This window comes from Anguilla anguilla, chromosome 3 (assembly GCF_013347855.1).
Source record: "Anguilla anguilla isolate fAngAng1 chromosome 3, fAngAng1.pri, whole genome shotgun sequence".
Lineage (NCBI taxonomy): Eukaryota > Metazoa > Chordata > Actinopteri > Anguilliformes > Anguillidae > Anguilla > Anguilla anguilla.
The window spans coordinates 13,399,157-13,413,593 of NC_049203.1; the positions used below are offsets into that span (position 1 = coordinate 13,399,157).

Here is a 14,437-nt window from a genome sequence, read left to right on the forward strand (position 1 = left end):
TTAAATCTGAAGGCCTTTTAAAGGCCACCAGTTTAAGCCCTTAATGCTATCATTAACATCATGTTCCTAAGGACACAAAAATCCAGACAAGCTCCCATAACAACCTGCAAGGCAGAGCGAGCTCGACAACTCCACCCCCCCCCCCCCCTCACCGTGCCCCGGAGCAGAGAGGAATGCAATAAAAGTGTGCATTCGATCATGGCTGTCTGCAGCCGGTCTACACCTTCACAGCAGCACAAAGCCACACAAAAGCCAGTGTAGCCAGCCAGGAAGCTCAGTCAAACACACGCAAGAAACATCACAAAATGACTCCAGCTCCATCTAAGTGACATTTTCTTTTTTTTTAAAGACTACCATTTACGCGCTTGGGGAATTTAAGGGGGGAGGGGGAAAAGCGAGTCACGGTGCATTGTGGGAAGTCGGGAGGGACGGCGGGCGCGTCCGAGGCGTGACGGGGCTCCGCGTTCCGAGCGCGGAGCCCCGGCCGTTTCCTTCCCGCCGCAGCGCTACGGCGGTTAGCGAGTGAGTGATCGGAGCGGAGAGGTGAGACGCGTGTTTAATGGGAGCCGCGGTCGACCGGATCCACAAATCACGGGGAAAAGCACCGAGGCCGCTGGAGCAGGGGCGAGCCAAGGCAGATCGCTGTAAACAACTTTCACAGCTGCGGAATGCCTGCATTCATAACAATTATAATAAGGAAATAAAGAAAATTGCATTGGCGTCTACAGCCCTCTCCGGGGGAGGGAACTGACTTCATCCAGCACTGACATGTAGGACTGCACTCTGGGCAGACGGTCAGACCCAGAATACTTAACAAAATATCACAAAATTATTTATTATATTAATCTAGTTCAACAAGGAATGATGATTCTGGGGAATTCAGCCAGTGTACCTAGTGGGCTCCTAATGGAGGCCAATTTTTAAAATTTAAATTACATTATTTTTTGTTCGAGCTCAGCTTGCAGCATTAGCAAAATGCAGTGTTCTGTGTGACAGAGCTTCATGTGGTAGTGTTGTGCTCAACATCACAATGGTATAAAAGTTCACATGGAAATTCATAACTAAGTAGAACACTTTTCACAAATTTTAATGTTTTTAATTTTTGTACATTATTAGACACCCTGATCTAGCAGACAGTGAATTGACGTATCATTTGGCTGTCTGCATATCCAAACTACTCTTTGTACTCTTGTAATAATTTTTGATTGGTGCTCTCTTTGGTTTGTGGATCAGTGGCTCCTCCCCTTATATGAGGTCAGTGTCACTGAAGGGGATCTTAGAGGTGATTAAAGTTTGAAACACACCCTTTCTAGGCTAACTGACAAAAGCTTGGTTCATGCAGTATGTTTTAAGTCCTCATTTACTTTTTCCAGTGCAATGAAAACTCACTGAAATCCTCCAGTGTGACCAATTTTAAATGAGAGAGAGCTCACGTACAACCAGTTTTCTTTTGGGGGGAAATTCCCCGAGAGTCCAGCACCAGCAGAAAACAAAAGCGTTTGCATAAATGGGTAATTTGACACCCGAAACTGCGTCAAAGTGTTAGAGGAACACAAAGAATCGCTCGTGGTCACATGTTTGGAAGCTAATTTGCAATATCACCATTGCAATCTGCTCCTCATTTACCTGCAGGTGGCCTAACTGCATTAACTGCTGAGAGAGGGGAAAAATATATATAACGTTTTTCTATGTATATACAAATGGTATTTGTGCAGGCAGAATTCCCAGTGTGAGAAAATCTACATGCGTTTCAAAGACAATAATTTAGTGGGCTTATGATGTAAGGTTAATAAAGGAGAAAAGTTGGAAATAAAGACGGGGAGAGGAAGGCATGGCTCTGAACAAGGATTCAGTTCATAGTTTTATAGTTTCATCCAGAGTTCAGTCGCAGGTGACTGCATAAAATCAGCCCACTTTCAAAGCTTCACAAGAGTTTCCCACCATATTCGCTTTTTTCGTATTCCTGGATTTGGGTGAACTTGATTTAGTTCCCAGGGCTCTACGCTAACATTTATTTTCCAAGGAGCACATTTGATCCAAAGTTGAAAAATTTTGAAGCGCAATAATGCATTCCCAATTAGTAGATGTGCTCCTAAATCATTTTTCCAGTTGGCACACACAAATTTTCAGGAGCAAATGCTGCTAAAATGGGAGCACTGTGGAGCCCTGGTTCTGTTCGGGGTTCGAGCGAGACGGGGAGGGGAAGCCATCTTTCTGTCACTTTCAGGAGGAGTGTTAGCGCGTAATTTGACGGCACGGCACAGGACAGGAAGTGATGCGTCTGTCACGGTCGCGTGGGAGGCAGGGGTACTGCAAGGGAAACCGTCCTGTCGTCTCTAATTGGAGACTCGTCTGTGGGGCCTCTCCATCTAATGAGAGACTGCTGCCTTCTCTTCCTCCGCACACCCCCTCCCTTCCACGTCTGGAAATCTCTAACACATGGTGTAAAGTAATCAGGCTTTAATCCTACTCACAGACAGAGCCCAGTGTGTGTATGCGTGTATGTATATACAGTAATGTGCACTTACAAATTATTTATGTTGTATATTTATGTTGTATGTATATGGTATTATGTCTGCTTTATGAACCATATGGAATTCAGAGAGAGTGGTCCCTGCTGGAACTGTGTCTGTGGATACTTTACTCCATGTATTTTCCTATGCTATTTTTCATATCCGGCACTGATTTATTTTTGTATCCCTCTCCGCAACAGAATCCATCAACGACAGGTCCGACATTGGCGAGGGGATCTTCAGCTCCAAGGCGGCCTTGTTCGCGGCCATCGGGGCGGGCTGCGTCATCTTCATCATCATCATCATCCTCCTGATCATCCTGCTGATCAAGATCCGGAAGCGGGCTCGGAAGCACAGCCAGCCCCGGGCCCCGGCGCTCACGCTCAGCACGCTGGCCAGCCCCAAGGGCTCGGGGAACGCCGGGTCGGAGCCCAGCGACATCATCATCCCTCTACGGACTACAGAGAACAACTACTGCCCCCATTACGAGAAGGTGAGCGGGGACTACGGGCACCCCGTCTACATCGTGCAGGAGATGCCTCCTCAGAGCCCCGCCAACATCTACTACAAAGTGTGAGGAAGAAGAAATTCGAGAAAGAGAGAGAGAGAGAGCGTGTGTCGATAGCTTATTGGACGTTTGCTTTTTTAAAGGAATTCTGGCCTACCTTTTTTTAACTACCTTGACCTTGTGGCTTGAGAGGACGCTTTCAGTGTTTAACACACAGAGACACCGAGAGAGAAAGTGTGGGGGAAACAGAGCAGAGGTTGTCAACAAACCAACCCGGAGGTCAACCTCTTGCTTCACCCCCCTCCCCCTCCCAGCACCTTTATCCCCCATGAACTTGTTTTTTTGGACACAAGGCACAGGTCCTCTCCCTCTTGTTTTCCACAGTTTCTCTGTTCTGTATCACTCTTAGGAAAAAGGTGCCATCTTATTTTGGTCAGGTCTTTTGATGCAGGACAGTGTCTGTATGTGTATGCAGTGCGTCAATGAAGGGGGGTGCGGTGTATTTGAAAAGTAACAAGGACCCCCCCACTTAAGCAGACTGATGTGAGGGCTCCGTCGCCAAGGTGACCCTGTTGGGAGATTGCTCAGGTAACCGGGGACGATGCGATGACAAACAGCTGAAGACCATACTATTTCACGTTGTGTTCACCACTCTACTTCCTCATTGCAAGTTACCTTGTTCCCTTCTTCACAAAATAGTTTCTTTGCTTGTAAGACATTTATTGTTGGTTGATTGATTGTTGTTGCTTTTTTTTCCTCCTCTTCTCATGTTTACAGTATACAATATAATGGTATATTTTTCACTTCATCTCATTCGTTAGCAGTGGAGGTTTGTTACGTAGAAGGTCACGTATTTAAGCAGACAAGTATCTAAACAGAGGACAGGCTGTCTTCACTCGTCACGCAAACGCAAATGTTATTTTCCTTACGGCTGCAGGCAGAGCACGTCCACGCTTCGGGTATTTCGAGCCGCCGCTGGCCGCTAGTCGCAGCCGTTTGAGTGGCTTTCTCGGTCACGCTCGCTCAGGAATTTGACCGGTTAAAATCTGAGGAGCCTCAAGGCGCTCGCATGGCTTCCCGCAGAAAAGCCGGCAGGTGTTATTAATTAAAACAGCAAACGATGGCGGGCTATGAGGGGCGAACTCCAAAGCCACTGAAACGTAAATAAAACCCGGGGCGGGGTCACGTGCGTCCCTGCACCGAAATCGATCCGCAATTCCACACCTCTACCGCTGCCGACCCCAGGGGTCCTCCTGGTGGCAAGAAACAATAACAAGATCAAATTTGTCCTGCAAAAACAACACCAGTGTGGAAGCAATTAGGGTGTTATCTGGGGAAAGACTAGCACATTTATTGGGCACGTTTCCTTGTTTGAGCTATAGAAGGACAGGTCGACCTGGAACGGGACAAGATGCAGTGGGAATCGTTTATGGTGGCTGGACATTCATTTACTCCCTGTTCTATGGAAGCTGATTGGCTAGGAATGATTCTCATTGATATGTTGGAAGGTATTGAGCTGGGCAATCACACTCCCCCCACCCTCAGTAAGCCTGCGTCAGTGATCAGCCATGACCCATACACAGCTGGAGGGGCTTGGGGGTTTGGGGGGGGGGGGGGTGTTTAAAATTGTGCAACATTCTTTATTGGGTGTGTCTCCCTAAAATACACTCAGGAGAAGAGCGTGCGAAGGTGAAACACTCCACAGACCTGCTTTAGCTCGGTTCTCAGCAGGTTCTTGGTGATAGATGTCAGAAAAATGACAGATAATGGTCAAACCATATTCCTGATGCATTAAACAGTCATGAGAGTACAATTTCAAGTTGTAAATCCAGAGTCAAGAAATAAACATATGTTACTCATAATCCACCCTGCAACAAATCTGTATTGCTCTACTATTATTAATCTCAATAGTTTTATTATTATTATTATTATTATTATTATTATTATTATTATTATTATGGACTACATAGATCATGTAAATGAAATACAGACCATTCATTTCTTTACTACAAGGAGGTTGTTCAAAAGAAGAACTTTTATACTACCAAAATATCCAAATTTCTTGTGTAAACATGAGTCTGTTTCACCTCAGGTTTGATCTTAGGAAGCGCACATGACCCCCCAGAATCCTCTATCAATGTCAGCCTTCATAACATGACCTTCCAGTTTGCTGTTCTTTATTTTTGCCCTTATTTGACCATCTTGTGTTTATGGAAAAATAGAAAGATTAAAAGACTGACTGTTTCACTCTAGCTGTCACATCTTTGTAATGGCTGAGAAATTGCAACCATCTTTGCTTTTCCTGTCAGTGTCTGGCTTTTGAAATCAAATAATGTGGTAGCTCTCACTATAGATGTTGCCCACAGCTTACCAAATCTATGAAGTAAGCCTGGAACGAGGCCTTCTGTGCCCTGGGTTTGAGCCATTGTAGCCTGCCATTACCTACGCCACTACCAATTTACATACTTACAGACTTTCAAAAATTAGATTCAATTAACAAAGAGAAAACCTAGTGCTTACCTTGAAGATACATCAACAGTATTCGCAATGTGGGAAAGAAACAGCGCTTTGGATCTGCTGTTTAGTTTGCCTGTTGGACTAGTGACAGTCGACCTACATTTATCTGCTTATAAGGCTTCACCCATCATTTTTTTCAAAATATGGTATCAATTGGCCGTATGTATGCTACCACAATGGAGGGTCTGTTTATAGCACATCTAGATTGTTCTAGAAATCTCTGGAATAGATTATTCAGTGAAAGGCAGATCACTCAACTGAAAATGTACTGCACTGGCCTAGATTAAAGTCATTCATAGTTTGATTTGATCTGCACGTTTTGGGTTTTCTCCCTCTAAAATGCATTCTGAAATACTTGTAATGGAATACTGTGGCTTAAAGGTGATTCAACATGCATTTCATTTTTTTTTTTTTTTTTTTTTTGAGTGGTATGTTGTTCATCCCATTGATTACAATCCAGCAAAAAAAACAATTGAAATGGTGTAAATATGTGGGGAAAAAGATGAATTTAAAAGCTGAATTTATTAGAACCCCTTTTATGAAAAAAATATAAAATTAGATTTTTTTAATGCAGAATTTTTTGTAAATAGCTGTCTTTTTAAAAAGGCATTTTGTATAAACTTTAATTATTTTCTTGTTTGATTTTTTTGTTAATAAAAATAAAGATAAGGAAAAAAATCTCTGAGGCCGAGCGTCACACATGAGCTGTCTAAAGTGCCAGGTATCTTAACAGAACTGTACATTAAAGTTCACAGCATATGAGATTTTTGTTTGTTTACTTTCTTTTTTTAATGTTATTTACATGGTTTCAGTGACACAACTTTTGTTGTGAGGATGGGGGGCACATGGGAAGAAAAGTTTGAGAGAAAAAAAACATGTTTATTCCATTTTTCTGTGCGTTTGATTAAACTGAGACACTTGTGGCACAGGGGATTCTCTTGATACGAGTGAAACCATAGTAAAACTCTTAGAAGTGAAAAACCAGCTTAGAACACTTGTTGCCTTGGAAACGTAAACAGAAAGAGGGCTGCCATGGTGGTAGCGGCCATTTTATTATTTTCATACCACTATTTCAAATGGGGGGCAAGTTTCTCCCCCCTTACCTTCGAGCTTGTGTATTATTTCTGCTGATATGTCACTGCTCTTTGAAGCTCTCTGGACCCTCTAGTTGCTCATTTGTGGGGCCGCTGCCTAACAGCAGAGGTTGGCTCCAGTCGTCTCTTATCGCATTCCACAGTGGGACCAGACATGCCAAGATGGAGCTGACTCAGTGTCCTTCAGATCCTACAAAGCTGGTGGCTTTGCCGATTTAAAAAAAATCCAGTTTGAAAGCGCTATCTTGCACCATGATCAGCCCCTGAAGTTCGGCGGTGGACGACCTCTCGACCTCTAACAGATTGCCACGGTGTTATCGCAAGCTCGCTGTAACGAACAGTGCCAGCACCTGACTGCAGGGGAGAGAGACAGTCCTGTTGACGTGCTGTGAACCAGAAGACCCTCAGTGGCCACCTGAGGGTGGAAATGTGGAGATCCAAAATGGCAGCTTGAAGTGAACTTTCAATACAGAAAATCTGCATAACTGTACCACATATTTTTTACACCTCTTTGTGGTTACATAGAGTGGTTCAAATGAAGCTAAGAAGAATGGCTTTAAAGCATAATTAAAGCCAAATGAAAGCATACCCCCTTCCCCCCAGTCCACTTCTGGTCTCCACAATGCGCCTGTGTTAATTAGATTTTTCTTTATGTCAGAAGACACAGTTTTATGTTTGATGTACCTGTATACAAACCCAGTGGATTTGTGTCTCTTTGTATTTTGCTTCATAAATGTCTGTTCATTTACTTTTGCCATTCACAATGCAGCTTTTCCCAATTCAGCATAACCAGTTTCTATGGAATCAGAGTTCCGTTGGCCACGTACGGGGACCTGATATTACATATTGATAAATACATTTTTTTCCTATGGAATTCTTTGTCAAATGGTCGTCATTTCTTTTGCTTTTATTCAATGAGCGAAATGTGTTTATTGTACTTCAAGGGATGTCTGTACCATTTTGAAAAAATATTTCCTACGTGTACATGTGCATCTGTAAATTCAATTTAATTAATCTCCAACGTTATTGCACAATAGCTAGAAGTTAATTGCAACAATTATCATTTTAACATCAATGAAGTTAGATAATCATAGCACACATTTATTTTTTATGCAATAACATAAATACTGAAATAAAAATGATTTAAATTACATGAATCATTAATTGGATAGAAGAAAGCGCTGAATGCATTATTTGAGTCCACAGAGAGCAATGCAAAACCAATTGATCCACAAAACTATTCAGTATCATGAGAAAGGGCTTTTAGTATGATGTCTCATTCTTTTCGATGAACTGAGAATGGCTCTTTTGTTTTCCCAGTTGTTATTTCATCTGGCTTGACAGTGCAGATCTGTTCGAGCATGGAGAGAATCGGATACCACACACATACAAGCAACCATTCAGAACAATTTCATAAGAGAACCAGCATCACTGAGTCCAAACGGCCTGCCCTCAAACTGGAAAAGACCTCTCCCATCAGGCCTTGTGCACAACAATTAACTTTCCATAAACGAGTGAGTCGAAGTGGGGGGTTCCGAGCCATTGCTACTCCTATCCAGAGTCTTCGTGACCCTCTGCAAGAACAAGGGTCAGCCAGAATTAGGGTCAGCCAGAAACGTTAGACCGGAGCAGGACCAGAAGTCAACGAATGGGCGATGTGGCCCCCGAAAGCAGGGATGGCGGTGTGAATGGATCACATGGGGGCCGTCACACAGTATAATATGCGGGCTTGAGTTCTGCAGCTGTGTTGTGTTGTGTTGGCAGAAAATCCCTGACACATCAGCAACAGCTCTGCCTGTTTCTGGGAAAGAGAGAGTGAGCAAGAGAGAGAGAGAGAGAGAGCCACAAATTTGACACAAAGCAATATCTGGAGTCTGTTCAATGAGCACATCCGGCAGTGTTTCCAAGCGCCGTGCTTATTGAATTGTGGTTTTCAGTGCAGGTTTTGTTCAGGGTTTGTACGGCGGCGAGTATCTGCTTTGAAGAGTGTACCTGTATGTATTTTTATTAATTTATTTATTTTTTATAATGCATTATGTGAGTGTACCTCTCATCAGACACATGGAAGCATAAAAGAGTGCTCTTGCTGATTGTACCATAGAAATAAATTATTATTACTGAGGGTATTGTAAGTAAGCCAGTATAAGCCTGCCACTTCACTCTCCATGCAGCTTCTGAAAACTCAAGTGCCTGTCAAAGTCCTTGTTGACTAACAAAGAAATCATTAACAAATTTTTAGCACAGCATCAATTATGGGAAAGGAAAAAAAGCTTCACAGAAATCATTGTGTCCCATATTCTATTGAATGTGCATCTCGGTTCAATGTCCTCTCTCATTTTTGCGTCCCATGCACAGGGAAATTAAATATGCCAATCAAAATGATGAGTATATCCCTCGGAAGAAAGGGTCCCTGTTGGCGAGCATGTTTTTTTGCTCGAGCCGTTTGAGAAACGCCTGCAGCTACATGGATTGCGTTTGTACATCAACACATCGGTTTGTGTTCTATGCTAATTAATTTTAAGTTGTCATTTGTGGTTGCCGTTTCGAGATTCTGTCTGGAATGAAATGTAAAAGTTGATTGGACAAAGCAGTTTGATAAAAAAAAAAGAATAAGAGAGAGAAAGAGAGTGAAAGAAAGAAAGAAAGAGAAAGAAAGAGAGATGATTGAGACCTTGAGATGGGAAAACCCTTGCACTGTGGGGTCCAGTCTGGCTGATAAAGTAATTGAGGAATAAGCTCAGACTGCCTGGGACTTTAAAGCAGTGGTAGCAGTGGCTGCCCCGGGGCTTTTCAGAATCAGATGTTCCACCGCTATCTTAAAACGATGTGACCAGCAACAAAAGCAGCATCGGGGAAGTGTACCTGCATTTTCAACGCCGCCAGTAAACACCCCCCCCCCCCCCAACCCTCAAAACGTCCTCCTGCTCACTTCACACCTGAGGTGCTGCGTTTGCTCAACACCTCAGAGCGATGTTATTAAAGAATTTATAGATTCTTGGTCATGCCCCTTAATGAATTTTCAGCAGATGCCCCTGAATGTTTTGGCATCAACGGTAGAGAGCTTTTAATCTTCTGAGCCGATTATCTGGTGCCTCTGTAGAATCTGTGATGTTGTTGCTCTGCATCAATTCTGAAGTGTGGGGCTGTGAGGAAGAGTGGGTGTTTTTTTTTTTTTTTTTTTTCCGAGGGTGGAGGGACTGGGCGTAGCGTATTCCTGATTTTAATATTTCTCGGGTGCTTTAAAAATGGGCTGTGCTTTCATTGTTTCATCTCTGTGAGGACTCACAAAATGGGAAATTAGTTTTTACAAGAACATACTGTTGTCATTTCTCGCCGCCTGTGAAACCCTGCGAGGCAGGGGAAAACGAGCATCCTCGCTACGAGGGATGGGGTAACAGGCGCTGTCTTTCCAACGAAACGGTCCCGAGTTGTACTAGTGTGTTGGGGATTACAGAAGTTTATCTGTGATCCAGAAGGGTCAGAATGCTTATTCCCCGTGGCCTTCATGACTGACGTGCGATCTGTGTCATGTACGTACTAAATAACAGTGTTTTTCCAAGCAGATAGAGTCTTGAAAATTATGACTTCCCAAGAATCTAGAAATGAGATCACTGTAAATGAAATCCAAGCACAAAGCAACCAATCACTGAACCTAGAAGTGATGTAATTAACCTCTGTCTGGTCCGGCCCACCTGGCAGCTCCAATGTGAAATGAATCATTAAACTAACTGCACCTCATTATTGCTTTGGGCTTGGGGACTGCAAGAGAGCCCTGTGTGTGTGTGTGTGTGTGTGTGTGTGTGTGTGTGTATGTGTTCATGTGTGCATATGTCTGTGTGTTCCATGACTGATACATTTCATTACATAAAACAGTAAAAGCATATGATTTATCTTTAATCAAGCTCAGGCTAACTGAATCATGATGCAGGTGTTGAATAATTAAAATAATTACTGTAGGTTTGGCGATCTTTGATGCTAGAGTGAGGATAGAACCCCCGCATGCCTACTCTCTGACATCGAATACATCATCAAATCGAATCATGGTTCATGTGGTTCCAGTGCGGTTTTAACACCGTTCGAGCACAGTTTAACACCCGTTTAACCACAACCACAGATTTTTTTGGGGTATCTCCTGACAGTCCAATGTCTGAGGTTTCCCCCACCCTGAGCCCTGGGCTATAGGAAACAAGGCTAAGATGATGTGAACATTCCACTGTCTGGCTGATTCCGGTGCTCCGAGCCGGCGCCTGTGAACCCTACCATACAGCCAGACGGACCACAACAATGAACCTGAAGCCTGAACAAAACGGCACCTTAAATTCCCTGCAGTGATTTCTCGGCGCATTCAAAGTTTCCTTGGAGAACGAAGAGAGGGAACAAAGGCATATTTTCCAGATGAATGAACGAACGCCACATTAACCTGCCTCGACTATTAAATGATGAATGCCTGTCGCTAAGAGTATATTTCCATAGAAGTGTTTTTCAGGTGTAAAACGTGTATAATTGAGGCCACTGTGCTGCCGGCAAGGTGGGAACACAAGAGGGATGCATGGAATCTCTGAAAAGTGAAACTGCTCAAATTAAAAAAATAAGATTTACTTAGTAATTTTTCTACAGCATTTAACTCATTCTAGCTACTTTCAAGCTACTTTGGAGCTGTGGGCAGCCACAGTGCAGCACCCAGGGGCCAACTCCAGTTCTGAGGCCAGTGTCTAGGTCAAGGGCAATCGTGGGAGTTTATCTAACCTGACATGCATGTCTTTCAGTGTGGGAGGAAACCGGAGTTCCCACAGGAAACCCATGCGAACACAGGGAGAAACTCCACGCCGAGTGAACCCAGGACTTTCTTCCTGCGAGGCAATAATAAAAAAGAATAAAATGTGACATGCTCAGAAATTATAACAAATTATATCTTGGATATTGACTTATCATACAGCTTTGACATGTAGAAGAGTTACAGAGGCTGAACCAGAAACAAAAGAAAAATTCATTAATTTATGGACACAACATGTGGCTCTGACGAGCCTAGATTTTCCTCACCCTTTGTGAAAGGACTTTTCTGAAATACCTCTACGTAGAAGAGTTCTTCATATAGTGGCAGCTTGTCCTAATTGTGGTGTTGTACAGCAACAACAATTGCAGGAGGATTGTGGGTAATGCTCCTTGTAAGAGCATAGAGGAGAGGAGTGATTGTTAGTGGTGTCTCCGCCAGACATCGCTCCCAGCAAGTCGCCATCACTCCTCCACCCTATCAGGGCTCTAGGCTGTTAAAAGTTCATCACAGCCTCTGTTATAGATATGGGAGAGTACAGACAGGCATGTGCTCTCCTCCACAGTCGGTGATGTCACCACGACTTCTTTTCACACCCCACTTCACAAGTCGGGCTTGCACAGGCATGATTCAGAAGAATGCACTTTTCCCATTAAAATCAACAGCCAGCTCAGACCTAAGAAACCAGATAAATTAGCAATCAGTAAAAAAGTAACACAACTTGTGGTCTTCCAGGACCAAGGTTGGAAAGTTCAGGGCTATAACTTTGCCGCCAGATGCAACCATTTGAGCCAATCTGCCTGCAGTGCCTCACTCTCAGTAAAAGCAAACTCGGTTTGAATGCTTTTTTGTCTCTCTTTTTTCTTGAGCCATCGAGCAATCTCTGCTCAGCCTCTCATAATAATGGACAGAATGTATGTTTCACACAAATTCTGTCTGGCCTAACAGAGACAGGTCTGGCTCAAACTTCATCTGAGGCCAGATGTCCGTGGATGAGGCTGTGACAGAACGCTTTGAGAGCTCTGAGGGGGAAATCAGAGCCTGGATTCAGGCTGAACTGAACACAAAATCAGCAAGGCAGTAGACTGGTTTTAATGGAACATGCAGAGCTCAGATATGCAGCCAGCGAATATGTTTTCCTGCCACAAAATCAGTTCAGTAGCCACAATGGAATAATCTACTGAAAAATATTTGAAGTAGCTAATCAATATTTTCTTCTCAAATGCACAGGAGCCAACCCAAAGCAGAGTTCTCGAGCTTTTGAATCAAATGAAGCTGGAGGCTGAACTATATTATAATCTGAAGAACAGACACTTTGTGATCTGATTATCCCAAAAAAACAGGATCACATATTTATTCAGAACTCAGTGCTATTGTCATATAATACTCCATCACACATGTCTATTCTACTGAAGGGACATACCGTAAGGTCAAATTACTGAATTACTTCCAAATAGAGAATTGTTCATTGTCACATGAAGCCTGCAAGGGAAATTGACAGTGACAGACTATGCTTCATCATATTAGAAAAAAAGGTGCAGCTTGCCGGAGAATTATAATTAAATTTAATATTTTATATTTCATTTATTTTTTTCACATTATTTTCATTGGAGAAATGAGGCAAAAACAAACGGTAAGCATCACTCTTCTTCTTCACCAAATGTTGTTTGAAGAGGCATAATCAGTGTGCATACCTGGATTTTGAAATCCATTGGTTTGCTTGAAAAGGCAGGGCTTGATTGTAAACTTGCCTACAGTATACATTTAAAGTGTGTGCACATGGAGAGCATAAGATTGGGCAGCGTCAGCAAACAGCAGAGATGTAAAAGCTGAAAAGGAAACATCTCCGGATTCGTGATTTCTAAGCCTTCCACCTGTGCCGAAATACCCTCACAGGCCCCCTCCCCAGGAGAGAGCGAGAGAGTGGAGTGGATGACAGCGTGGATAACTTACTTAGCTCTCTCTTACTTTGAGCCCCCGCGCTTTAATTTGCTCCACCAGGATTGGGCTCAGTAAAAACTACATATCTCCGGAAGCCATCTGGGGACCCAATGAGTTGTTGCCCCTTCAAATCATTTTCTCATCCTGGTCACAAACCATTCCGAGGCTCTTAAAAACACCGTCCCCGGCTCGGAAATTAAATTCCCAGGGAGGACCCCCCCGTCTAATTTCGCATGGCTGATGCGCCTCCCATTAAAACAGAATGCCGAATGATTTACACCAAAGGTGTTTTCAGACTTTCAGGGGAGGTATCAGGAGAGGGGCGAAAAAAAAAAACATTAATATTAATTTTGAATATGAGTCCCAGAACATTTGTTTTCTGGCTTGTGCATAAAAGATGCGCACTGCTGCTCTGTATTCCGAAGCATCTTGGTGCCGGTGATAAACTTTGCTCTCTTTTTCGCGAAGATCTGAGGTGCGGGTAATTGGACGTGAAATAGACGTGATGCAACCACAGGAATGTAAGAAACGCCCGAGATTATGAGGCGAAAATTGATCAGGGATGATTAAGGCTCTGGCAAGGCCTGGCTCCAAGCAAGTTTACATGCAGAGCATATTCAGAATATGTTTTACTTCTCAGTGCATTCTGCTTTCATACTCTGAATACTCTATTCATTTGCGAACAAACTTTATTATTCCCTTCTTGGAGGAAGTGACCATAAAACAGGGAAACACAGTGATCCAGCGGATTCTTTTTGGTTCCATAATGATGTGGGCTGCATTTTACAGTCATGGTTTGGACTTAGTCATGACCTTAGAAGGCAAGGTGAAGTCAATCTTGCTGTACTTCTACTGTATGATCGTCAAACCAGTGTTTTCTATTCTGCAGAGTGGGGTCTCTAAAAATGTCATTCAAGCAGTAAGTTCATGCCGGCAGGGCACAATAAATTCTCTTGTGCGTCCTTGCCCCAGACTGCCACACAGTACATGCCCATTATGATTACATTACAGATTCCATATAAGCTATGACAAAACACACATTCCTTAATTGCGACTGATGATGCCTTATCTGGCTGGCAATTCTGCTGACTTG

The 14,437-nt window shown here is 43.2% G+C and overlaps 1 protein-coding gene across 1 annotated transcript in view; it reads left to right on the top strand.

Moving 5' to 3' along the window:
* LOC118223129 (ephrin-B1-like) overlaps window positions 1–7,506 on the top strand; it is an 89,843-nt gene extending 82,337 nt beyond the window's left edge. Inside the window, exon 5 of the mRNA XM_035409302.1 lies at window positions 2,714–7,506. Coding sequence (XP_035265193.1) covers window positions 2,714–3,090 — 377 coding nt within the window. The 3' untranslated portion in view covers window positions 3,091–7,506. The remainder of the gene's footprint in view (window positions 1–2,713) is intronic.
* The last annotated feature ends 6,931 nt before the right edge of the window (window positions 7,507–14,437 follow it).